Source organism: Zootoca vivipara, chromosome 6 (genome assembly GCF_963506605.1).
Source record: "Zootoca vivipara chromosome 6, rZooViv1.1, whole genome shotgun sequence".
NCBI lineage: Eukaryota > Metazoa > Chordata > Lepidosauria > Squamata > Lacertidae > Zootoca > Zootoca vivipara.
Window position 1 is genome coordinate 32040214 of NC_083281.1, and position 27335 is coordinate 32067548.

The window sequence follows — 27335 nt, forward strand, 5'->3', positions numbered from 1 at the left end:
TCAGTCCCTGGCACTTCCCCCCCCCCCATGGAAGGATGCCTAAGAGAGAATGCAGCCCTCAGGCTAAAAAGGTCTCCATCACCCTGACATAAAGGAAGAAGGCAATGGAACAGGCAGCAGTGCAAGCAACAAGGAAAAGCTGGGTGAGCTCTTGAAGGGTTCCTGCAGTGTGTCTCTTGCCCAAAGGCCCCCAGAACCTGTAGCCAGGGCCACCACCAAAACCCAGCAGCCTTGGACAGCTTTGAAAGTCCATGTGCTCTGGGCAAGGCCAATTACATGGATATTGTCCCTCACCCATTTCTCTGGCCCTGGCAGAGCCAACTGACAGTGGCGACTGAGCCTCAGAAGATAAGCTGCCACTGTGAATTTCTGACAGTGATCTGGAGGGACACACCACCAACATGCAAACAGACAGGAAGCTGCCTCACACTGAGCTCATCGAGTTCAGTATTGTCTACACTGACCAACATTGCTCTCCAGGTTTTCAGGCAGGGAGATGTTCCCCGTGCTACCCGGAGATGCCAGGAACTGAACCTGGGACATTCTACATGCAAGATGGGTGTTCCAGCACTGAGCTATGGCCTTTCCCCCAAATGCATTGTGGGAAATATAAAATGGCAGGCAGATTGCTATCGCCCTCTATAGTTTGCAGTGTTTGTATCCACAACTAGCAATCCTTCAGGGATCGGTGATGTTGAATGATGGTGGGGAGGGGGCTTCACGTGGAGCTAACCCTCACTGTACCTTCTCTCAGATGTTTTTGATATGGGCCTCAATCCATATTAATCAATTTGTTATCCCCCCCCCCCTTGTGAACCGAGTCCTGATGGCTCACACTAGCACCTGGCATTAGGCTTCTGCAAACACACCATACTCTGCCAGGAAGGCTGGCGTGTCTGCCATTTACTCAGGCCTGGAGCATTCGTAACCAGCTGCTCCAACCGCCCACTGACGGGGCCTTGTGTAAATCTCTAATCTCCAGGCAATTTGGCTGGATTAGTGGAGCCCTGTCATTCCCTCTAATTATCAACAACCCACAATAATAACAATGACAAACAACAAGAAAAAAGAGCCATAACTAGGATCAATATTCACTGATTTAGCACAGATTCCCCCCGCCCGCTTTTCATTCCCCTTTCTCAAGGATGTCATTAAGGAGGAACAGACCAGGCAATTGCTTTGCAAAGATCACTATTCACAAACAGTATCATCTGCCACACAAGCTTTACAGCACCCTCTAATTTTAGGCAGAATCGAGTGATTATATTCTCTTTAGGAGAAGAAAAAGCAGAAGGGAGAGAGAGAGAAGCAAACCCATTCGACTCCACAGACAGGGGCAGGGACAAGGTACAAACAGCAGGATGGGGAAGTCCAAAGGCATTATTCAAAACCATTCCTTTCCAAAACCTCCTTGGCAGAAACAGGCTTTAGGGGTTATGTGAATAATACTGCTTGCATTAAAGCTATAATTCACTTTATTGTGATCATCGGGGCTTTGTCAGACTCTGCAGTTGGATCGCAAAGGCTGGAGGTCTGTAATCTGTCTGCCAGAGCAAAGCTGAACAGCCCCTGGAAATGAAATATTATTCTTACTTTTATCTTTAAAAAAAAGTTACGGTTGTGTGTTCTTTGGTCCAGTGTTAAATATTCCAGTTTAAAACATAAGAGCATAACAAGAGCCCTGCTTGATCGGTTCAATTGCCCGTCTAGTCCAGCACCCTGTTCTCACAGTAGCCAACCAGATGCCCAACAGAGGAATGCAAACTGGGCATGAGTGTCCTCCTGAGATGGATGCCCAGCAATAGGTATACAGAGGCACAACATCTCTGACAGTGGAGGTAAAATGTAGCCATTGTGGCTAGTAACTGTTGAGAGCAATGTCCTCCACAAATTTGTATAATCCACTTTGAAATCCATGCATAAGAACAAGTCAAAGGAATAGGATTTGCACAGACAGGCTAGTGAAAGAGGCTGGCCAACCATCCCCTTTTGTTTGTTTGTTTGTTTGTTTGCTATTTTGAATTGATTGTTACATTTCTAGCCCAAAGAACAGTACACTCCTTCTATCTGAGATGGTCATTCTCTTCCACCAAGCACGCAACTTCAGGAGGGACTCACATGGAGCAGTGAGGGAGCCAATCAGATCAAACCTGGCAATCAATGGGATGGCAGGTCCTGCTATCTCCCCGGGATCTGAAATTTTGTGAACAGGGAGTGGATGGATCTTGTCTGCAATGTGCAGACAGCATGGACAGCCACATCATTATACAAGGTCCCTGCTTGCAGTAGGACCCCCAGAACTTGAATGTCTCAAATGTGTGAGTAATTCATTTTGCCTCTAGGGCACACACAACTGAACACAATGGATCACTGAAGCAGCTAAATGCATGTGCCTGAATACTAAATACAGAATATTCCTAAATATAGAAATATTAGGAAGTTGCTTTATACCAGGCATGTCCAACAGGTAGATCGTGATCTACCGGTAGATCACTGGACGTCTGTGGTAGATCACCGGTAGATCACTGGCTCCCCCCAAAGAAGCTAAAAATCCTTGGCTCCCCTAAAAAAAAAGCTCAACATATTTGCCCTGCACCCCTAAAATGACCTGAACCACCAAAAACAGGGTTTTCCTTCCTAAAAAAGAGCTCAACACCGCTTTCCTCTTCCCTAAATAAGTTCAATAACTTCTACGTGAAACCCCCCCCCCCAAACAGGGCTTTCCTTCCTAGAAAAAGCTCAACAACTTTGACCTGAACCCCCCAAAAGGGGGTAGATCACTGCCAATTTTTAACTCTTTGAGTAGATCGCAGTCTCTTGGAAGTTGGCCACCCCTGCTTTATACCAAGTGGGAAATATATAGGCCATTGGACTATATACAGTAGCTCTGTATTGTCTACACTGACTGGCAGTTCTCCTAGGTGTCAAAGGTCTCTCTTAGTCCTACCTGGAGATGCCAGGGATTGAACCTGGGACCTTCTGCATGGAAAGCAGATGCTCTACCAATGAGCCTTTCCCTAGAGCATCATGCGGTGCGCCGGCACACAATGCACCTGCTGAGGTGCATTTTGAACTGTTGATACCTGCAGTGCAATGACACTTTTCTAAGCTATCGCTAATTAAATTGGTTTTTCATCAATGAATGTCAGCTGATGGCAAAATAATGAATGCAAATATGGAGAAGGTAGAATCACACCTTTAACAAGGCATAAACACAGGGTGGGACTCTGAAAGTGATATTTGATGTGAGAATTGGGATGTTGTAAATATTTCCCTACATTTTTTTAAAAAAAAAGGCAGAAACAATCCAATGGTTTGGAACAGTTCACTGAAACTGTTGAGACAGTAGCAAGCTGGGAGGAAGAACTTCGTGTAGAACCCAGGCATTCAGAAGGACTGTATTCTCTTGCATGGACTTCCTGGGCTCTGAGATCTTTTGGGGATCTCAGTCCTGCCACACTTACAGGCACATATGTTGGGGGTGCAGGATTGGACCTTCTTGGTGGCTGCTCCCAGGCTTTGTTACTCCCTTCCTAGAGAGGCTAGACCGGCTCCCTCCTTGTTGTTGTTCCACTGGCAGGTTTTTGCGAATTGATTGCTTTTAAGGAAAGGGCTCTTAATAGTGTGTGTGTGTGTGTGTGTGTGTGTGTGTGTGTGTGTGTGTTGGTGTTGGTGTTTCCTATCTGCGTTCTAATTGCATTTTAATTCTATATATAGTTTAATGGATTTTTAACTATAACCTTTTATATGTTCTTTAGCTATGTTTCTTTAATCTTTGTTTTCTAAACAAACAGCAGCAACAGCCCAGTTCCCAAATCCTCATGAGTGTTGTTACCATTGAGATCTTTGCCCTGCCTTAGGTACTACAGATAGGCATCCCCTACTTTCCACTTGATAACGGCACTCTAAATATCAATTGCTAATTTCTGCAATGCTCTTGTATTATTTGGCGAGGTAAGGAGGACAAGCTGATTCACTGCAAAACAAGTAGGGGGGGATAAAAAGCAAAAGCCCACCATGCAAATAAAGCATTTCCACCTGATTTACAAGCTAATTTAATCCGAGGTGAGGTGCCCTACACAAAGCACTTATTAAATTATGGAAACCTTTGGGGCAGATATATGTATTTGTGCATGTAAACAGATGTGCAGTCTTCGTCTGTGCTCAGCACTATGCAAATGCTCCATTTTATTACAAGTGTCTGGGATGCACCTGAGGAATCAAAACTGAGAAGGCACAAAGGAACCAATTTTCAGGATATTCCACCTTGTTTGCATTACCTGTAGAGGTTGGCATGATGCACTACAAATACTGCTGCGCTTTGGCATCTTTTAAGTAGAAATAGAAGACTCCCCCCCTTTTTTTAAAAGAGTTCCCTATCACCTTGCATTCTAGGAAAGCAATGCCATGGTATGTGACAGGCTGCTAGCTAATTGTTGAGTGGAATGATGATGATGATGATAATAATAATAATAATAATAATAATAATAATAATAATAATAATAATTTATTATTTATACCCTGCCCATCTGCCTGGTTTCCCCAGACACTCTGGGCGGCTTCCAACAGAAAAATAAAATAATTGATTAAATATTAAAAGCCTCCCTAAACAGGGCTGCCTTCAGATGTCTTCTAAAAATCTGGTAGCTGTTTTTCTCTTTGACATCTGATGGGAGGGCATTCCACAGGGCGGGTGCCACTACCGAGAAGGCCCTCTGCCTGGTTCCCTTTAACTTGGCTTCTCGCAGTGAGGGAACCACCAGAAGGCCCTCGGCACTGGACCGCAGTGTCCGGGCGGAACGATGGGGGTGGAGACACTCCTTCAGGTCTACTGGACTGAGGCCATTTAGGGCTTTAAAGGTCAGCACCAACACTTTGAATTGTGCTCGGAAACGTACTGGGAGCCAATGCAGGTCTTTCAAGACCGGTGTTATGTGGTCTTGGCGGCCGCTCCCAGTCACTAGTCTAGCTGCCGCATTCTGGATTAATTGCAGTTTCCGGGTCACCTTCAAAGGTAGCCCCACGTAGAGCGCATTGCAGTAGTCCAAACAGGAGATAACCAGAGCATGCACCACTCTGGCGAGACAGTCTGCGGGCAGGTAGGGTTTCAGCCTGCGTACCAGATGGAGCTGATAGACAGCTGCCCTGGACACAGAATTGACCTGTGCCTCCATGGACAGCTGTGAGTCCAAAATGACTCCCAGGCTGCGTACCTGGTCCTTCAGGGGCACAGTTCCCCCAATCAGGACCAGGGAGTCCTCCACACCTGCCCGCCTCCTGTCCCCAACAAACAGTACTTCTGTCTTGTCAGGATTCAACCTCAATCTGTTAGCCGTCATCTGCTGCTGTGTGGGTGATGATTTAGGCACTTCATTGGGGTGGTTTTAGTATTGCACAGATAAACCATTGTTCACTGCTCTTATGCTTAAAGCCTTTTGTATGTTTAGTATTGTTTGTGGGTCACCTTGAGACTGGCTTGTAAAAGGCATCTGAGAAATGTTAATAAAAATAATACTTGGCAACTATGTCTGGATTCTAGAGTTTGTGCAAAACAGTGATTCAACCAAAAATTCATGCAATTGGCCCATATAAACACTTTCATTAAATCCTCACCCCACCCCCCAAAAAACAGACATTATTTCACTAATTCAGTTTGTTGATTCATCAGCGCTTATTTTGGCGTCAATGAGACTTTAAAAAATTGCAAATATAACTGAAAGACTCCGTGAGAATTGCTTCCAATTACACAGACATAAGATTATGTTCACACCCGTGCCATATATTTTAAGCACATTGAAACTAATTGAATGATCCATCGCCGTCCCCAAGAATCCTGGGAACTGTAGTTTCTTAAAATGCTGGGGATTGTCGCTCTGTGAGGGGTAAACTACATTACCCAGGATTCTTTGGGGGATGCAATGTGCTTTAAATGTATGCTGGGGGTGTGACCTGTAATAGAGCTGGCCTTAACTCATGCAGCAGATACTGGGGGGGGGGGGTGTTATGGCAGCATCCTCCTGGTTGTATCCTTCAGCTGGAGAACAGATTTGTGTGTGCCATGCAGCCTGCACCCCCTAACTAGCCTGCCGCCCTCAGGAGCAGTGAAAGTCGCTTGCCCAAGATTGAAATAAGATTTTATTGCCATTCTTCATTGGCTTCTGTACTTGACCCCTGCTCTTGAGACCGGGAAGGTGCAAGGGAGGGAGGAGAAAACAGCTTTAGCATGTGCTGAGTTTGGACTAAATGAGTAATCTACATTGTGCTTTGCTTGTAGCAGTGAAGTCTCTAATCAGCTGAGCTGCTGTGATGTCACAGACAGCGGCAAAGCAAGCCGATTGGGTGCTAGGGGCAGGGCCATCCGCCTGCAGGACGGGACGAGATGGGGCAGGACACTCTGTGGGGCCTCCAAGGAGTCTGCCTGCCTCCTCCCACTCAGCCGCCCTACAGCGGGAGGCAGCGGGTGGACCATTTAGGGCAGCACAGAGCCTGCGAGCACCCAAGCCACCGCATCACTCGAAGGAGAGACGTGTGGCTCAGGTGCGCTGCGGTGAGTGCTGCCCAACATTTTGTCACCCCTCTCAGTGGTGACACCTGGGGCAGACCACCCCTACCACACCCCCTTTCTTCCACCCCTGGTCACAGAATGCCAACAAAAAGCAATTCCACCTCTCACCACTGCATGCAGATCTCTGTTGTCTTCCTTAAAGGTGCCTTGAAAACTCCCCCCCCCCCCCAAACCCGCCACCTTCCAACTGTAAACACTAAGAAAGATGCAAGGCCTGCAAAGGGATGTAGGCTGCAGTGTCAGAATGGTAAACTCAATTGAAGAAGAGCCACTCGCCCCTAGAAAGCTCCCATCTGCTTGGGAGGATCGGTCTGGGCAGCAGAGACCTGCCTGTTAATGAACCGTTCCATCTCCTAATGGGAAATGCTTCCATTATTTAATGTTTTGGAACAACCTTTGAGGGCTCAAATGACAGCGGCGCTGCCTCTTTTTTTTATCTGTATCATTGATCTCTGTAGGAAGCGAATAACTCGGAAAGGGGTTGGCCTGAGAGCAGCTCAAGCCTTTGAGCTGCCCTGCTGGCACACAGGAGAAAAACTTTACAAAGTTTCCCACAGCTGGCAGCCAGTTTGATGATGAAAAGGTCAGTCTTACAGAGAAGGAAGCTCAGAGGAGCCTTACCGGGAGAGAAAGGGTCACTCGTTTCAGGCACCCCACAGACTCTATGGGAAGAAAGCTTCCTCTTTATCTCTGGTTTTGCTTTGCCATTACTGATGGAGGAGTGCTCCTTTGCCAATACATACATGACCCCCAGAGAAGGAGGATACCCTACACAACAGACATCTTCCACTCCCCAACACCCCATTGGGGTTATATGGATCCCCTATGAAGACAAGTTACAGCATTTGGGACTTTTTAGTTGAGGGAAATTTTTTAAAAATGTGAAATACACCCATGGATTTAAAATAATACAGGACCCAATTTGGTTCTTAGGAGCTAAGGAACGAGCTGGTTTTCTTTCAATACATATCACTGCCAATAGGGTATAATCTACAAGAGGAGATTGTGTCACCAGCCTCGACACCACCATTGCCATCACTGGACCTATCATTCCATCTAAAAGTGAATACAGGGGGTACCAGAAGAATTTTGACCAAAATTTGGAATTAAGACGGAGGTTTCAATGTGTTTAGGAGAACCCACAATGTTTGAAGAAGAACAAAAACTACTGGTATTTGTGGGAGGGAGAAAGGGGGGCAAAAATTCAACTCCAACACAAAACCCCAGGGTAGCCCAATAACGACTAAGCTTCCTCACTGGCCATGGAATGCTATCTGAATGTTGGGGGTTGGGACAAAAAGCTGAGAGGATAATGGAATATTCTGGGAAAGGACATGATTTATCAGCTAAATTCCTGAGCAGGAGCACTTCACAGCGCAATATGTTTTTGCAGCTCACATTTCTGTGTATGCAATAAACACCAGCTCCACTGTTCCAGTTCATCCGATATACTGTAGTTGTTGTTTTTCTACAGAAGCTCATACCATATTGGCATACTCTGGGTAGATGGTGCTGCTTCTGAAACATTTGAAACCATTTGTATGTCCAACCGCCTGCAGTAAGGACACCCCCAGGAGCTGCAAGTGGCTGAGGTTCCTGGGCACTTGATTGCCACATATCCAGACAAGCAAATGTCCTTCAAATGTTACAGAATGGATGAAGTCAACTTATGGCAGAATGATGCAAATGCATATTCTGCTGTAAGGTGTCAAAGCTTTCTGCGCAGGCACAATTGTGCAGAAGTAAGAGAAATAGCAACCAGCCTATTTTGGTTGCTGGAGTCATAATCACAGAATTTGAAGACTGACAAAATGACAACAGAGTACATCACTTTGCCTGCACTTTAGCAGTCCTAATTATATATATATATATATCAACAAAACAGGGGTATTTTAATAGTCTTTCCCCCCCACACACACACACACCTTCAGATCAAAACTACTTTTCCATCTGATTGTTTTTAACATGAAAAAGATTTAACCAACCTACAAAAACATGAATTTCTAATGAACACTCCAGGACAAAAGCAATATATCAGAGAAAGAGCTCCATAAAGCAGTCCTGGGCAGATTCAGATAGCCACATTAGATAAATTGGATAGGCAAATAATTGAAACAGACATGTACAATTTTCAGTATCACCCTGCTCAGACAAAGATGTATCGATCCCCAGAGAAGCATAGACAGCACACTGTATTAGACATCATATTCAACTCAAAGGATAAGAAGAAAGTCTTGTTAATCAGAAAAGCAGCTGGAGCGCTTACATACAGCAAAAAGCACAGCTGGAGTAACTGTATGCGGGCACAAGAAGAAAACAGCTGGAGCAATTATTGTGTGGTTAAAAGCAGCAGGGGAAATTGCAAGTTGAGAAAAATAGGTTAGGAATGCAAAGCTGGACACAGGGAAATTGGAGAGACTCACCCTTTGCCTTTGAAGGAAGGGTTGCTCTCTTTCCTTTGGAAATGAAAAAGGCTAATCGTTAACACCTACTTTGATATTAGTTAGGACTATCAGGTGAACATTTGGTTATCTCTACAGTCATTCCTGGACAGGGATAGCCTAGCCACAGTTACCCCATGCATTGGTAACTTTACACATTGATTACTGTAATGTACCCTAGATGGGGCTGCCATTATTCTTGGTCCAGGAGCTGCAGCCAGTGCAGAATGCTGCAACTAGGTTGTTGTTGAGTGGTACACCTAGCCCTGGACGTGCAGCACCTTTGAAGAAGAACCTCCACCGGCTGCCAATTTGCCAGGTTGGAGGTTTTAGCATTAATTTGTAAGTGGTTTGGGAGAAGGCCACCTGAAAGACCACCTTCTTCCATATTGACCCATCCAGTCACTGTGATCATCTCCAGAGGACATCTTGGTTGTGCTACCACTTGGCGATGTCCATCTGGCAACAACCAATAAAAGGGCCTTTTTCTGTGGTGGAGACCCACACTTTGGAATAGCCTCCTTCCCAACATACCCTAACATCCTCACAATTCTCAAGCATGCTGATAACCTTTTCATTTACCTTAACTTTTCTTTCTTTCTGAACAAAGCCCCATTGTAGCTTTTAAGCATATTTGGACTACCTGGTCATATTTTGATTTGAATTACAGTGAATCATCAACATAAGTATAGTGTCCAGATCAGGGAAGTACGGTAATAGTACCACTCTATCCAAGATAGAGCACACCTGGAATACTGTGTTCAATTCTGGGTGCCACAATTTAAGAAGGATATTCACAAGCTGGGAGAAGAAGAAGAAGAAGAAGAAGAAGAAGAAGAAGAAGAAGAAGAAGAAGAAGAAGAAGAAGAAGAAGAAGAAGAAGAAGAAGAAGAAGAAGAAGAAGAAGAGGGGGGGAGGAGGGGGAGGAGGAGGAGTTTGGATTTGATATCCCGCTTTATCACTGCCCGAAGGAGTCTCAAAGCGGCTAACAATCTCCTTTCCCCTCCTCCCCCACAACAGACACCCTGTGAGGTGGGTGGGGCTGAGAGACTTCAGAGAAGTGTGACTAGCCCAAGGTCACGCAGCAGCTGCATGTGGAGGAGCGGAGACGCGAACCCGGTTCCCCGGATTACGAGTCTACCGCTCTTAACCACTACACCACACTGGCTCTGGAATGTGTGCAGAGGAGGGCAACCAAGATGATCAAGGGTCTGGAAACTAAGCCTTACGGGGGATGCTTGAAGGAGGTGGGTATGTTTAGCCTGGAAAAGAGGAGACTGAGAGGAGATATGATAGCCACCTTCAAATGTCTTATGGGCTGCCACATGGAAGAGGGAGCGTGCTTGTATTCTCCTGCTCCTGATGGTAGGACTTGAACCAATGGCTTCAAGTTACAAGAAATGAGATTCTGACTAAACATACAGAAAAGCTTTTTGACAGTAAGAGGCGTTCAGCAGTGGAACAGACTCCCATGAAAGGTGGTGGATTCTCCTATTCTCCTTCCTTGGAGGTTTTTTAAGCAGAGGTTGGGTGGCCATCTGTCATGGATGCTTTAGCTGAGATTCCTGCACTGCAGGGGGTTGGACTAGATGACCCTTGGTCACCTTCCAACTCTGATTCTATGCATATTTGGTGTTTGTTTGCATGCGTGCGTGCGTGCGCGCGCGCACACACACACACACATTGTATTTCACCTGGAGGTGCTCACATAACAGGAGATAAATATTTTAACAAACAAAAATAGAAATAAACCAATTTCAACTAATCAGACTATTATATCTAATATATAAATCAGGTTTTCCTTAATGATGTTGCAGTGGTTTGCTGTACATGCATGAAGACCAAATCTCCATCCTGATTTTAGCTAATTAATTGTTTTTTTCCAGTCAATTAATTGTAAAAGTAATGGGTTGAATTTGAAATTTTTGCCTGTAAGGAAAACAACTGTTCCTAAGTTTTCTGTTGAATCTTGCCTTCATTTATACAACTATTAAGGTCTCCTATGCAACCTTTATTTCCCCCCCATACACTGTTGTTCTAGAACAATCTTTGACAATGTTCACAGCTAACCTTCAAGGCTGCCTGCACACTCTGCTGGTGCATGAGCTATCCACAGAGCCAGAGCTGTTACACAGGGATTTGGTGGCGCTTAAATTAAACCCACTAATACCCTCCACCCAATTGAGTCTTCAACAGGAACAAGCTCCTTCAGGTTAATTGCAAATACTTAAAGCTTAAGAGAAGAAGAAAAAATGACGACAAAATAGGGGAGATTAATTACAATGTAACCCGGAGCTGTAAAAGTCGTATGATAAAACTCTGGATGAGAAACTAAACAATTTCCTCTTGATTAATGTTGGTATTTACTCTGAACTTGTAAAGTGGAGTTAATTGCAAATTATGGGTGGAACACACAAGGTCCATGTACTTCCCTGAGGAAGCGTCTTTACATAAAGAGCATATGGTCTTCCTCTCCAGAGCAGTGCTTGAATATTCAGTGCTAGCAAAATGCACATCATTATGATGAGCAGTGGAGGGGGGGAGCTGTGCTTGGGTTCTCTATCAACAGCTCCTGGGCATGAGGGCTATGTTCTACCAGTTGTTGGGTACTGGCTGTGGGCACAGCAGGAGGGGAGAGCGCTCTTGTGGTCAGGTCCTGTTTGCAGACCTCCCATGGGCATTTGGCTGGCCACTGTGAGTCCAGGAAGCTGGTGAAGATGGGTGATTGGTCCGGTATTCTGGGAGATGATATATAATGAGTTGGGGGGGAAATGTTTCAAATAACATTTGTGGGGGGAAAACCATAGCTGTCAAGTTTTCCCTTTTCTCGCGAGGAAGTCTATTCAGCATAAGGGAATTTCCCTTAAAAAAGGGAGAACTTGACAGCTATGGAAAAAAACCAGATGCTTTTTAATTATGAATTTTAGGTGCAGAGATACCAAAGGAGCAGAAATGATTATTTATGTATGTGATGACAGCAGCATGGACACTACTGGCCCAGAAATGGAAAGAATATATAAATTCCTGACCAGAGACGAATGGCTGATCATTCCTTCTTAAGGACATCATTTAAGATGATGGAAACGATGCCTTATGAGGAACGGCTTAGGGAGCTGGGTATGTTTAGCCTGGAGAAGAGGAGGTTAAGGGGTGATATGATAGCCATGTTCAAATATATAAAAGGATGTCATATAGAGGAGGGAGAAAGGTTGTTTTCTGCTGCTCCAGAGAAGCGGACACGGAGCAATGGATTCAAACTACAAGAAAGAAGATTCCACCTAAACATTAGGAAGAACTTCCTGACAGTGAGAGCTGTTCGGCAGTGGAATTTGCTACCAAGGAGTGTGGTGGAGTCTCCTTCTTTGGAGGTCTTTAAGCAGAGGCTTGACAGGCATATGTCAAGAATGCTTTGATGGTGTTTCCTGCTTGGCAGGGGGTTGGACTGGATGGCCCTCGTGGTCTCTTCCATCTCTATGATTCTATGATTCTATGACTACGCCAAAGTGGCAAAAATGACCGGGAAAATCAGAAACCAGGAAGAGAGGAACTTTAAGAAGGAATGGGAAAGAATCACAATGTACTTTCCCTTCAATATCCAGTTTTTAAAGGATCGGGTTGCCAGTGTGGGAAAGATCGATAAACGTTACATCGGAATGTTCTGCCAAGGACCCAGAAGAGCCATTGCTAATCTGAGCAGAAAATATTGGGCTAGGAATGTCAGTGATCTGAATCCTTTGTCCCTATGCACTTCTGCACAAAGGACTAGATGTGAGAAAAAGAAAGTGTCACATTCAACTAATAAGTCCTACCAGAAGAAGCCCACACAAGGACTTCTGCTAGCACAATGGGGGGGGTTCCTCCTCTCCCTGCACCTTGAGCCCCACAAACTGGCTTGTGGGGTTTTGAGAACCCCTGGAACAGTACACAAGGGGAAGTGGGGGGGAGAGACAGTTGCATCAGTCAAGCAGACATGCTTACACTAATGGAGCAATATGCTTAGCGTTATTCTGAATTCCTCTCCCACCCAAGCAGGATATTTTCCAAAGACACCATTGGTGTGGTGAAGGAGTGAACCTCTGGCCCTTCAAATCTTACTAACTTCAATTCAATCAGCTGGCTTGGTCAAGCCACATTCGGTAGCAAGACTTCTAACCAGGTTTTTCTCCTCCTTTCCAGAGAATGAGACAAAATAGCAGCAAGAATTCCACCTTTGTTCTTGTGCCTGACTTTTCTCTCTTCCATCTAGCCCACTCTATTTTCTCACTGTCCTCTTTCCAAGTAAACTGAACCTTTGTGTTCTGGTACTAAATTTGGGTAACCTCCAATTGACTCTTCCTGTCAGGCTTTTGTGCATCCATCTCCCATCTCCTGCCTTATTTGAAAGTGGAGAGGCATAATGTGGCCGGCTTTATCCAGAATACTGCTCATTTTATTGCTAGCATCTTTCTTGTTGATGTCACTGTCATCACCAGGTCTTTGTTGGTTGGTATGTTTCCTAGCTCTGTGGCCAGTTAGGGGCTTGATGCTAGGCAGATTTAATGCTTCTTTAATGTTGGTATTTCAAATAAAAATGGAAAAAACCACAAATAATAGAAAGCAAATTTCATTTTCAACTATGTAATTATATGGGTGAAGATCATACATAAAGTTGTATGCTGTCTTGATACTTTGTATTCCAGTAAGTCATAAATGGTTTATAAATGTGTTCATTCTTTTCAATGAATTTATCTGATGCATGTCCTTCTTCACATTGCTTTACTAATGCGTATATCTTTTTTATGCGGTCAGGGATAAATCCCCTTTTTGTCACATATGGAGAGAGAGAACGAAAGAGAGCTGACAGGAGAGCATGAGTTAGAGATCAGTTAATTCCCCATCATCTTGATTCAGAATAGGCTTGTTCTTTTCCAGCTTTTTCAGATAATTCTCAGGGAAAACTCAAGTTGTTTCCAAAGAGTTCTCTAGCTTTGTGGAGATGTTCATCAGCTGTAGAACATCTGCCTTGCATTGCATTGCAGAGAAGGTCCCAGTTTCAATCCCTGGTATCTTCAGGTAGGGCAAGAAAAAGGACCTGCCTGAAATCCTAGACAGTCACTGACAGTCAGTGTAGATCAGTTTTTTCCAAACTTGGGCCTCCAGCTGTTTTTGGACTACAACTCCCATCATCCCTATCTATCAGGACCAGTGGTCATGGATGATGGGAATTGTAATCCTAAAACAGCTGGAGGCAAAAGTTTGGAAAACACTGGTGTAGACAATACTGAGCTGGATGGGCCAATGGGTCTGACTCAGTAGAAGTGCCTGTTCCAAATGTTTCTCCGCTTTTCACTGGCCTCCATTTTCTTGAGGCTTTACTAAGTTTAGCTGGTTTCTTCTTCCTCTCCTTTTGCAAGTCATCTGCTTCTCTTTCCCCCAAAACCACGACAGACGTGGGGAGAGGTGACAGGAAGAAGTTGCTTCTCCCACCTTCCTTAAGCCCCCAAAGACTTGCCAATGTCAACAGTGAATTTCCAACACCAGATCTCCAGTAACCAGAGACCACATGTACACTATACATTTAAATCACTAAGACACTACTTGAAACAGTCATAGGCTTCCCCCAAAGAATTCTGGAAGCTGTAGTTTGTTAAGTTTGTTGAAAGCTGTTAATAGGCCTCTATTCCTCTCCTGGAGATACAATTCCCAGAGTTCCTTGTGAGAAGGAATTAATTGTTAAATGACCATAATAAGGAATTGAATGTTAAATGAATGTTAAATCCATGTGACGGTCACCTCCAGGCTTGATTATTGTAACTCGCTCTACGCGGGGCTGCCCTTGAAGCTGACCCAGAAACTCCAGCGGGTGCAGAATGCCGCGGCAAGGCTCCTTACGGGGTCCCAGCCGCGGGATCACATTCATCCAGTGCTTTACCAGCTGCACTGGCTCCCGGTGCAGTACAGGATCAGGTTTAAGGTGCTGGTTTTGACCTTCAAAGCCCTATGCGGCTTGGGACCCTTAGGACCCCTGTACCTACGGACCGCCTCTCCTGGTATGCCCCACGGGTGACCTTAAGGTTACTTCCGGGTTTCAGCGCGCGCGCATGCGCAGAATCACTAAGTCTTGCATTGTGCATGCACAGAAGCGCCAAATCATGACCTGTGTGTGCGCAGACGCGGGTTGCGAATGCTGTGGGTTGTGAACGTTCCTCCTGCACGGATCACGTTTGCAACCTGAGCTTCCACTGTATTTCACACACATCCTTCTTATACAAAGGTGCACACACACACAGGCTTAAAGCAAGGATGAGGAAACTGTCCAGATGTTGTTGGACTCCAACTCCCATCAGTCACAGCAAACGCAGCCAACAGACTAGCGATGATGGATGTTGTACTTCAAAACATCTGGAGAGCTACAGGTTCCCCATCCCTGGCTTAGAGTTAAATGCTCCATAGAGACCAAATTCATTTTCACTTCAGTCATGTACTCAAATACAATGACAGGTTAGTACCGAGGAGACTTACATTTCAGGTTCTAGAAATGATGCACTGTATAAAAAGGCCCATATTCTGCTATTGGGTGATAAGATGTGGCATGAATGTGATGAAAAGCTTTGTTCTCCAAGCCTGATCTTTGATGTAAGTGGCTTTTTCAATCCTCGTACAAAGAGTACAACGTTTAATAGCTAGCATTTTTTATAGAATGGGTTAACCTCGCATTCCTATCCAGATCTCAGCTATTGGCATAGTAATGTTTCTAGGGGTGCTCTCCCTAAAAGTCTCTCTGAATCACCCTTTACAAGTAATTCTTCCGGAAAACATTATATGTTAAATGGACCTTTCACAGTGGCCTGGCGTAATGCCCAGGATTTTAATATTTTTAACAACAGCAGCAGTGATGAAGAAACAAAAGTTAAATTAATACCTTTCAAGTAGTCATTTATTTTAGGATAAACTGACTGATGAATTTACTTGGGGGGAAATAGCAAAATGATGAAGGAATGTGAAGGTGTGGGAAGCTGAAGAACTGAACCTCAGATTGGAGAAATGAGCATAGCTGCCAAGTTATCCCTTTTTTAAGGGATTTTCCCTTATGCTGAATAGGCTTCCTTGTGAGAAAAGGGAAAACTTGGCAGCTATGGAAATGAGAAGCTGAAATGGACAGATTTTGGCTATCGCTACATGTGGCCTGGGGATGTGGGTGGCACTGTGGGTTAAACCACAGAGCCTAGGGCTTGCCGATCAGAAGGTCAGCGGTTCAGATCCCTGCAACGGGGTGAGCTCGGTCCCAGCTCCTGCCAACCTAGCAGTTCAAAGGCACATCAAAGTGCAAGTAGATAAATAGGTACTGCTCCGGCGGGAAGGTAAATGGCATTTCCGTGCACTGCTCTGGTTCGCCAGAAGTGGCTTTGTCATGCTGGCCACATGACCATAGCTGCCAAGTTATCCCTTTTTTAAAGGGATTTTCCCTTATGTTGAATAGGCTTCCTCGTGAGAAAAGGGAAAACTTGGCAGCTATGCACATGACCTGGAAGCTGTACGCTGGCTCCCTCAGCCAATAATGTGAGATGAGCGCCGCAACCCCAGAGTCGGTCACGACTGGACCTAATGGTCAGGGGCCCCTTTACCTTTACCTTTACATGTAGCCTAACCTCCTGATAGAAAGGTATCATCTAAATCTGATGCCTTGATGACCCTTGACCTGTATTGATTTGCGTGTGTGCGCACAAGTAACACATAAAAACTTCTTTTTTTAAAAAAACACAGCTACCTGCCAATCAACTGCCACGACCCAGTTAGCATCAGAAGAACTGGGAAATTATTCTTCCTGATATGAGATAGCACTTATCCAGGTCAGAGACGTACTGAGACATCTACAGAGAGCGGACATCAGAGGCAGACTGCCCCCTCGGCCCTTTGTCACCATTAAGATCTACCTCACGGAGGTGTTGTGAGCCTTAATTAATTGGTGTTTGAGATCCACAGATGAAAGGTGCTGACTGAGAACAAGGTAGTAATTAGGGTAATTGTTGTTATTGTTATTAAGCTTTGATATGCTTACACAAAAAAAGATGAAAGGAAAATGGTCTGTTCTGAAAGGAAGCCCCAGTAATGAAATTCTCCAAAAATAGAAAAGCTGAAGGGGGGAACTTAACACCCACTACTGCCTTACATTTATTCTCGAGCCTGATCTGCACACAGGAGCAAGAGGGAAAGGTAGACTCTTGAAGATTGGACTGCATCACTTCAGTCTGCAGATGGAGAGCGCCCTTTCTGCAATACCACCCATGACAAAACTAATTGTTAAGTAGAATTTTTTAAAAAAAAACCTAGCTCCTGTTGAAGAAATTAACTATACCCTGCTATATTGGCTTCCTACTTGCAAAGAGGGTGGTTCTCCCCTCCCTCCATCTGTCTCATTTGGAATTATCTAAAATGCATGGCTCTTCTCCACCAGATCCAGTATTTAACCTAACTCCCTTCCAGGGGAGGTCTCAGATAGGCTCCTTCTTTGTTGAACTTCCATCACCTAATGAACACTTCTTTAAAAATTTCCCGCAGACATTTTAAACGAACTCCGATTTTAAAGTTTTAACAGATTTTTAGCTTCTTTTTTCTTTTTCAGCATTTTATTTCTTGTACATCACTTGGAGATGATTGAAGTTAAGCAGTATATAAATGATTAAAATAATGCAAATCAATAGCACTGCAATTCACATCTGTTCCATAATCCAACGTGGTGCAGTCTGTTCTCCTTTGCTGGGATTCCAGCACCTCATTCCCTCCTCATCCTGCTGCCTGTATGGATCAGGCCTCAGTGAGCAACCTGGGCCTAACTGCCGCTTTCCAGCATCTGCCACCTCTTCTAGTTTCTTTATTTCCATGTCTGGGAGCAGAGGTCCACAGCCCCACTTGGAAGAATGAGCAAGTGGGCCCCCAAATGTGACACACCTGACTTACCACATTTTGAGCAAAGCGAAGTAATAGGCATAAGCCCAAAGTCTAAAAATACCAAGCCGCACTACTGAATTTAAGCCAGGATGTGAATTATCAGAAGAAAACCAAGGGGATGCCATTTCCTCCAAGTTTTCCACACCATTCCTATCCTTTCCCTTCTCTTCTCTCCTCTCCCTCAGACCAGCTGTCACATTGAGATGGGCATTTAATTGGTTTAACTGAACTGTCCCAGATGGCCATTACCCAAACTGCAACTTTTAGTACTGAGCCTTGAACTTGCTTTTACCCTCTTCCCTCCACATCCCCTTTTCCTTGCACGCCATGGCTTTTCAACAGTAAACATGGGAACTCTCTAGCTACTGATCTTGTAAACTGCTCTAGGAGCCATTTTGGCTAATGTGCAGGGTGAAAATGCCTTAAATTAATGAAATCCCAACAAGCATTCTTGTATCCCAGCCACATTCCTACCTTTAGACATTACAATAAACCTAAGATGAGAAAGAAAAGCAGGACAGGAAGGATAAAAGAACACCGACCGGCTGGTCTCATGCATGTATAAATAAGTCCCATTGGTAACCATGGTAACAGTACAGAATTGCTGTCCTGCACCACAGCAGCATCCCATTTTTTTTACAGTTTCTTATCAATGAGCTCTCCTTGAATTTGCTAAATGCAGACACATGCAATAAAGAGCTGATGGTTTAAACCAGGGATGAAGGCTCTGTGGCTCTCCGGAGGTTGACTACAACTCCCATGATCCCAGGCCATGCTGACTGGAGCTGATGGGAGTTGGGGTCCAGGAACATCAGAGTTCTTCATCCCTAGTTGAAACTACACATACAGGTCTGACACTTGGACAAAAACCACCCAACTCTGAAAACTGAACATACAGAAATTCCCATTTGCTTTGTAGTACCTCTTGCCTACCTATTCCTTCCTTCCTTCCCTCCCGTCCTCTCTCCCAGCCTTCCATTCTATTGCATTTTCCCTTCCTTCAAAATATTTATACCATGCTCCATCTACTATGTTAGAGGTGGCTCACAACAACACCAGTGTGTGTGGGTGCGTTCACAAACATATACGTGCCAGTTATCTAGGAGAGGTTGTAGGACAATATTGCCAGGGCAAAGGTTCTATCACGCACGCCACAATCCTGCAAATGAATCATGCATCTCACCATCACATAAAGATTAAACGTATGTCCAGGTGCTTGCCTAAACACACACACTTTATTATTTGTGGGTGGGTGGGAACTCATGAGAAGAACCCTCTACATAAATGAGGACTCAGATAAAGTCCCCTACAGGCCATCCCAGCTCAATGGAGGGCTAGATAAGAGCTCCATCTCCCATCCTTTGCTACAGCGTTCACATGTTCACACAAACGCCTCCAAACATCTTAATGCCATCCATCAGTTAGGAGATTGGTGCTGAAACATTACTTTCCCAAGATGATGGAGAAGTTGCTCTTGAGAGGGATGAGCATCCTTCTACTTGGCAATAAACTCATGTTTATCCATCTGATGGCATTGAGGTTGCTTCAGGAGCTGTAAACACCTCCAGGCATGCTTCCGTCCAGCCCTCTCTTCATTAAAGCTCTACTTGGCCATCAGTCCTGAACAGGAAAGCACAAGGCCACAGCTGCTAGCCCTGCCCCCAACATCCATGGCTGCACCCACTCGGTCCCCAATCTTCCCATGTTGAGCAGAGGAGATTTAAAGGGAGAGTTATGCTTGCATTCAAGGAAACTTGGGTAAAAGCCCCACTCCACCCTGTGGGTCTTCTCTGCTCAACATGGGAAGGTCAGGAACTGAGTAGGCAAAGCTGATGTGCCTGGGGGTGTTAATGGGTGGGTCTTATGTTAATTCCCCTTCCCATGGTTTAACTCAGTGGTTCCCAACAGGTGGTCCGGGGACCCCCAGGGGTCCGCGAGCTATGCCAGAGGGGTCCGCAAGATGCTATTAGAATAAAAAATATATTAAATATATTTCGTATGATAACAGATTTTTTGTTTTGGCCGCTTCCTGCATGAGCAGAGTCTAGCGCAAAACTAGAATTAGATGAGGCAGTAGTTCTGCTGTATGCCGTTAGGTGGCGCTTTACAAACACTACTGTTTTGCAAAGAGGCAGCGCGCGCATTCTACTAACGCTCACCTCCCCAAGATGCTTTGCTTCATTTGTGCGCTACTGCGCAGGTACCCTGTCTTCTCCATTCCCCTCCCTCCTCCCTGGACTCTTATAAAAAGACTCTTAATTTGGCTCTCACTTTTTGATTTTAGGATTAGGAATTAATAGGGGTCCTTGTCACAATAGCGGCTCAATGATGGGTCCTCGAGAAAATTTTGTTGGGAACCCCTGGTTTAACTAAAGGATGGAGGGAAACAGTAGTCATTCAGATATTCTAGGACCACAGCTCCCTTCACCCTTGATCACTGGCCATTCTGGCTGAGGCTGATGGGAATTGGAAAGGACATTGAGAGAGCCCAAGATCCCCCATTCCAGTTTAACCCTTTGCACGTTTATCCAAATACCTGAACATTCCTTAAGTCTGCATGGCTAGAAGATCCCATCCGCTGCACCTACACCGTGATGCATTATTCTCAATAAATCAGCATCATTAATATAAGAGGACATAACTCTGCTTGGATGGGGTTCTGATAAGCTGTTCTCCTTTATGTCCCTTACTGACAACAGTTTATGGATCCCAGAGGACAAATCTCTCTCCCCTGCCCACCCACAGAAGACAAAAGACTCACCATCTTCATCCGTCTGAAATATCATCTCTTTCCCTTCTTTCCTCCCCTCGGGGTTGGAGAGGATGAGCTTGACATGGACATTTTTGTAGGGGAGGAGGTTCTTGATGGTGTAGCGGTTGGCATTGCGCTCCATCTTCACGCATTCCCGGAACGTCTGGTTGTGGCCAGTGCCCACGGCGTAGCGATAGCAGAGCGTGACGGTGTAAGTGTGACATCGCGTCAGGTTGTAGCCCAGAGGTTCCCACTGAAGGGTCAGCTGCCTGGACTGAATCTCAGCAAATGCGAGGCCCTTGGGAGCCCTCATGGGTTCTGCCAGAGAAAACAGAGAGAGGAGTGAATGAATTGATGCACGAGAAAACACCACAGATCCTGGAAAGCCAGTCACTGGCGGACAACAGGGGCAGGGCCATAGCCCAAGAACAGAATGTCTGCTTTGCATGAATGGCGTCTCAGGTGCAATCCCTCACATTTCTGATTCCAAAACCTTCTTCTTCCAAGAAACCTCTTTTTAGTAGACATCTTTCCCCATCTCTATAGGCATTGTTTAATGGTGATTTTTAATTGTTGGCAAAGAGTCTCCTGACAGGACTTTCTGTGGCAAAGGCTGCTCCTGCGAAGAAGCCAGGGTGCTTTGGCGAGACCCTTCAATCTAGGGAGGTGTCTTATCCACAGAGTGAGGGCCAGCCCCTCTGCCTGTCCCACTGCCACCATCACTAGCAGAGAATTAGCACCAACATCAGAGCTGATTTTGGGTGAGGTATCGCTAGCGCCAATTCTCTGTCAGCGGTGTAGGTGGAAGCGCAGGCAGGGCACCTCTCCAGGGGCCTGCTTCCCGAGGCAGCTGCTTCACCTTGCCTCATGGTTGGGCCTGGCCTGTACACACAGGACTCTGTGGATGAGAAAACAAACGTGGCTGCAGTAAGAACACAACCCACACCAACTGCGGAAGCACATATCGTTTCGATGCCTGTGACCATCTCTATTCTCAGCGGCCAACCATGGGGCCTCCAATTTCAGCAGTGCCCTGTGTGATGGCAAAATTCAGCGCCGCCCCCGCCTCTCACCATTCCATTCTACATCATCGTTGTGGCGCCCCCTGCGGAGCACCCGAGGCTTTGCACCCAGTGTCCCTTAAACCCACCTCTGCTATTTCATAGCCATTTCAAGCTGTTGGCTTTCAGCAGTATCTAGGACAGAAGGAAAGCAACACCGGGCGAGCAAACTCTCCCAATATTTCAGGCAACGACAGCTCCCCTGTGTCTGCAGGGCGCTTCCTTCTGGTTAAATATTTGGAATTTTTCATAAACATCATTGGAAGAGACAGCGCGAGGTGAAATACCAGACAAAGCAAAATGCAGCCATAGCATCCCTCTCGGGTCTTTGGCAGCTTACCCGGACCAATCAATCTAACCGCTCTGTCTCTTTTCTCTCCTGTAATGATAGAAATCTATCAATTTTATGAGGGTTGTTTTTCTATAGCTGTTATTTTAAAGGTATTTTAGTTGTCCACATAGAGCCTGAATTTACACTGCGGTGGCAACATATAAGTGGGGATACATTTCAATAAAATTACCATTTCTATCATGATTTTGGGTTGTTGTTGCAGTTGTTAAAATGGAAATGGTGTCCCACTGGATTTTATCTCTGTATTCCGAAGTTGTTTTGTAGGAATCGGGAATGTGTCTGAATGTGCTCTGAAAATCCAAGAGAACCTCTTGAGCTCTTTAGATGGTGATTTACAAGCCTCTCTTGTTGATTAAAATGCCATCTTTGTGGTGCGTATGGTGTTTTGTTTGTTGGTTTAAGGATTTGATAGCCCACTTTTAGTTTTTGTTTAAAGCCATTCTAAAGAGCAGCTTCCAAGGCAGATTAAAAAAAACAAAACCCACACCTTTGAATTCACAAGGCTTATAAACCAAACACAACAACAATAACCTGGCCAGCTAAAATCCAAGCTAAGAACAGAAGTCTAAATGACCTGGGTGGAAAAAAAGGTTTTTGACAGGGACTTTAAAGATAATGACTTGCATTTTGAGGCCCCAAGCCAGCCCCCCCCCCCATGAAATAACTACACACGGACACAGAATTAAGGTTGATGGGTAACATTAAGGCCACAACTTTATTGATTGCAAATTAAATGTGGCATAGGCATTGGCTGAAGACTATAATGGACTACTGCCCCAGTTGACAGAGTCGATGTAGGTATACCCATTGGGGCAGCAACATCGGGGTTTTGCCCAACAGAAGCTTACCATGAGGTTCCTGTGATCCCGGCATGGCCCTAGCCCGGGCATCCCCAAACCCGGCCCTCCAGATGTTTTGGGACTACAATTCCCATCATCCCTGACCACTGGTCCTGTTGGCTAGGGATGATGGGAGTTGTAGTCCCAAAACATCTGGAGGGCTGAGTTGGGGGTGCCTGCCCTAGCCCATCAAGCAGACTTGGGACGAGATCCGGGACCCCCAGATTCCTTTAACAGAATACCTTTTGATCAATGAATCTTGGGGTGCAGTCATGTACATCAGGTTTGCTTTCGAGTGGTTTTTTTCAATCACTGCACACAAGCACACCAGAGCTTCGGTAAACAACAGCCTCAATGCAAGTATCAAGAGTGCATTTGATCAGCGGAGCCCACATGCACATTGGCAAGACAGAAGAGTGTGGTGGCATTGAAAGCTCCCGCACTACACTACAGGGGGGCATCCTGTGTCATCACAAGGGGCTGCCTCTAGGTCTCTGGCTTGAGCCCTGAAATCTCAGGGTCTGGGATACACCTGACTTGGCAACCCTGCTGGCAAGCAGTGCAGGTGTTTAGCAACATATGCGAAGTGAGTTCTAACTGGGATTCCAGCCAGTAAGCATTACTTCATAAACCCCCTCAGCAGTGCCTGATTTATGCAGAAGCTATGTATGTTACAGCTTAGGGCCTCAAATTTTGTGGGGCCTCTAAATGCATGTTAAAGAAAAATAAATTGCAAGTTTTACATAATTGGTTAAAAAAAGGAAACAGGGAGACTCTGAGACAAACATTCTCTGTTTTAGTTGGATTGTTAGTTTTTAATTGCATCATTGCCTATGTGCCAGTACATATGCAAATATGAAATACAATCATTTCTATTTTCGTTGTCCTTTTTGTTGGAATACTGCACGTTTTGGTTTTGGGGTTTTTTTGGGGGGTGACGCTATACAGCGTTTTAACATGACAGCTTAGGGCAGGGGTCAGCAAACTTTTTCAGCAGGGGGCCGGTCCACTGTCCCTCAGACCTTGTGGGGGGCCGGACTATATTTTGGGGAAAAAATGAAAGAATTCCTATGCCCCACAAATAACCCAGAGATGCATTTTAAATAAAAGGACACATTCTACTCATGTAAAAACATGCTGATTCCCGGACCGTCCGCGGGCCGGATTTAGAAGGCGACTGGGCTGCATCCGGCCCCCAAGCCTTAGTTTTGGGACACCTGGCTTAGGGCTTTGGCGTGCTTTGATCTGTCCCTGAACATCAAGGACCTTATGACAACATATGGAATTAAAATATTTTGAATAAGGAAATCACACAAAATACAAGTCTGCCAATATATTAGAAACAGTGGAGTCTGATTTATTATGGCAGGTGGGACACTGCCCCAGCAACCTTACTCAGCTCTCAGCCAGCTCCCACCTGCCTATCTTCTTGCTTTTCCAAGGGGTGACACTGCCTGTTAGATTTCAGCAGGTGTCAAGGGGCATCCCATGCCCCATGCCTGGTCCAAGGAGGCGGATGTCGGGAGGTCCCCAGCAGGAGCTGGGGGACTGTGGGGTGGCCCCCTGAGCAATCAGGGAGGGATGGACACAGAGATGAGCAAGAGGAACATGGAGGAGCACTCAGCACTGGAATCACAGTGTCTCACGATGATTGAAGAAGGCTAGTGGAGGCTGGAGACAGAGCTAACCCTGAGCAGAAAGAGTAGCCACCGGCAGAAGCTGATCAGATCAGAGGAGATCCCCCAGTGCCTCCATACCCACCACTACTGTCACCTCAAGCACATCAACAGGCAAGGAGAGAGGAGCAATGCCAGTTGAGGGTCTGGCAACATGTGAGCAACAGCGCAACTCCACTGAATGCAGGTGGGGAAATCCTGACTCCACTCTTTGCAGCCGCTCGCAGGTGGGCAGGCAAGCAACAGACAAGGGGCGCATTTCCCCACCACTGTAATCCATTAGGCACAATGTTGTTGTTGTTGTTTAGTCGTTTAGTCATGTCCGACTCTTCGTGACCCCATGGACCAGAGCACGCCAGGCACTCCTGTCTTCAACTGCCTCCCGCAGTTTAGTCAAACTCATGTTAGTAGCTTCGAGAACACTGTCCAACCATCTCATCCTCTGTCGTCCCCTTCTCCTTGTGCCCTCAATCTTTCCCAACATCAGGGTCTTTTCCAGGGAGTCTTCTCTTCTCACGAGGTGGCCAAAGTATTGGAGCCTCAGCTTCACGATCTGTCCTTCCAGTGAGCACTCAGGGCACAATATGTGCCCAATATTGGGAGGACAACTTAAGGTGTAGAGAAGCTGGGCACCCTTGTCAACCCAACTTCCCTGGGTGAGTGTTTGGCAGAGGGGTTGTGTAAGGACTGAGGAGCGACAGAAGGTGCTGGAGCCTTGTCAGAGGAGGAGGGCAGTGGAGCCATGTTGGAGGGAGGATCGGCAGATGTCAAAGTCAAGGGTAGAAGTGATGCCAAGTCAAGAGCAGGGAGGGGTCAGGAGTGGGAGTAGCGTTGAGTCAAGAGGAGGGAAGGGAAAGGCTGCAAGCATCCAGGTCGAACCAGGAGCTGGGGTTTTTTGAACTGTGAATGATATTGGGGGAGCCTGAGCACACCCCACCCCCCTGCCCAGACCTCAGTGCCAAATGCCGACCACAACAGAAGAGAGGGAGATGGGGACTAAACTAGGCTTTCTTTTCTCTGTCAGTCATTGGCTCTGGCTCCCCCTGCTGCTGGGCTCCCTGTCTTCTGCCCTACAAGTCACAATGGACACCAGTCGCCACTGACAGTAGCAACAACACATTACAATGCATGTGGGACTGCAGAGATTGCGGTCCAGAGGGAAATTTGCCCATTTGTTATCCAGTAGAAATTGCTCGTTACCAATACATCATCACAACCGAAGCTCCCAAAAGTGTGGCAGAAAAACCAAAAGTTCAGGAGAAATATCATAGATTCCAGACATTGCTTAAGGTTTTTTTTACAAAAAGGTCTGGGGGTATGCACAGGCATCAGGGGAAGGGCAAATGTCTTGCATGCAGAAAGGCCCCCCCGTTCAATCTCTGGCATCTCTATGTAGGACTGGGAAACATTCTTCCCTCAAACCTCGGAGAGCTGTTGCCAGTTATTGTAGATGAGAGATGAGGAACCCATGGCTCTCCAGATGCTGTTGAACTCCAACGCCCATCAGTCCCAGCCAGCACAGCCAATGGTCAGGTATGATGGCAGTTGTAGTCTGTCAACATCGGGGGGGGGGGAGGCACAGGTTCCCCATTCTTGGAGTAGACAATGCTCAGCTAGATGGACCAATAGCATAACTCAGTAAAAAGCAGCCGCTTGTGTTTCTAGGTTCCTAGAGCTAGGATAGATGACTAGGAACAACACTGATTGATTCAGAATTAGTAGAAGGGGCATGAATCATGTTCTCCCTGGGATCCATAAATCCTCTCAGCACTCTTCTGTTTTTCTCATTCCTCATCAGACTTTTGCCTTTGATGTGGACTCATTAGGCAACAGCACGGAGGGAAAATTGATTAGCTCTGCTCTGCAAGGAGAAGGGGGCTTTCCAGCAAGCTCCAAATAACAAACGTAATAAGGACAGAAGCCCTTGCCTTTTCAAGGAGTTCAGCATCAGGCTCTTGAAAGGGACGCACACTTGACAGAGTCATTGCGGAGAGGCTCAATTAGTTATCATAACTGGCATCAATAGCAGTTGTCTGCTTTCATAAGGAGTCTAGCTTCATTGCCACTGTCAAATACAAAGGTTGTTTATCTCAATAACGAAGGATAAATTCAGATTCCTGGCATCAAAGCAGGGAACCCAAGTGGAATCCAGAACAAATATTGTACTCAGAGATGGGTGAATCCGTCAACTTCAGTTTCTCTCGATTTTTAATTTTTCTATTCTTAAGTTCCATTTTCTAAATTTCCATATCAGTTTAAGAATTTTTTTAAAATGTCCTCGTGAAAGTAATCAAAATTATAATGCAAATTTCCCCTGATATACATAGTTCTGTCTGCAATTCTGCCTAATGTATGTAGTTTTGTAAAGCAATGTTGCTGAATACAATGCATTTCTGTGTGATATTTGCACTAAAATGGGCATTTATATGAACACGTCACCCTAGCAGAAGCAGTTTTACACAAATTACTTGGCTGGGGAACTGCACTGAAAAATTCAGAGAACTGAATTTCGAGGGATGGCCGTATTTCAGCTCATATAGTGTTTCTGAAAGTGCAAATTAGGAAAGTTAGCCTCCCAGTGCAAACTAAATGTCATTTCTCTCCTAATGCTCCTGTTTAGCATTCCAGCCAGCCATGCCCTTTTTCAGGGTCTCCATTCCATTCCCTTTGTCGCTTCCTCTTTCCTAAGCAAGTCCTGTGTCTCACTGAGCAGAATTGTGC

At 45.6% G+C, this 27335-nt stretch overlaps 1 protein-coding gene across 5 annotated transcripts in view; it reads right to left on the reverse strand.

Moving 5' to 3' along the window:
• PTPRU (protein tyrosine phosphatase receptor type U) overlaps positions 1-27335 on the reverse strand; it is a 359555-nt gene that overhangs the window by 136663 nt on the left and 195557 nt on the right. For all 5 annotated transcript variants that reach the window (XM_035119522.2, XM_035119521.2, XM_060275729.1 and 2 more), the window contains one exon: positions 20696-21004. In XM_035119522.2, coding sequence (XP_034975413.2) covers positions 20696-21004 — 309 coding nt within the window. The remainder of the gene's footprint in view (positions 1-20695; positions 21005-27335) is intronic.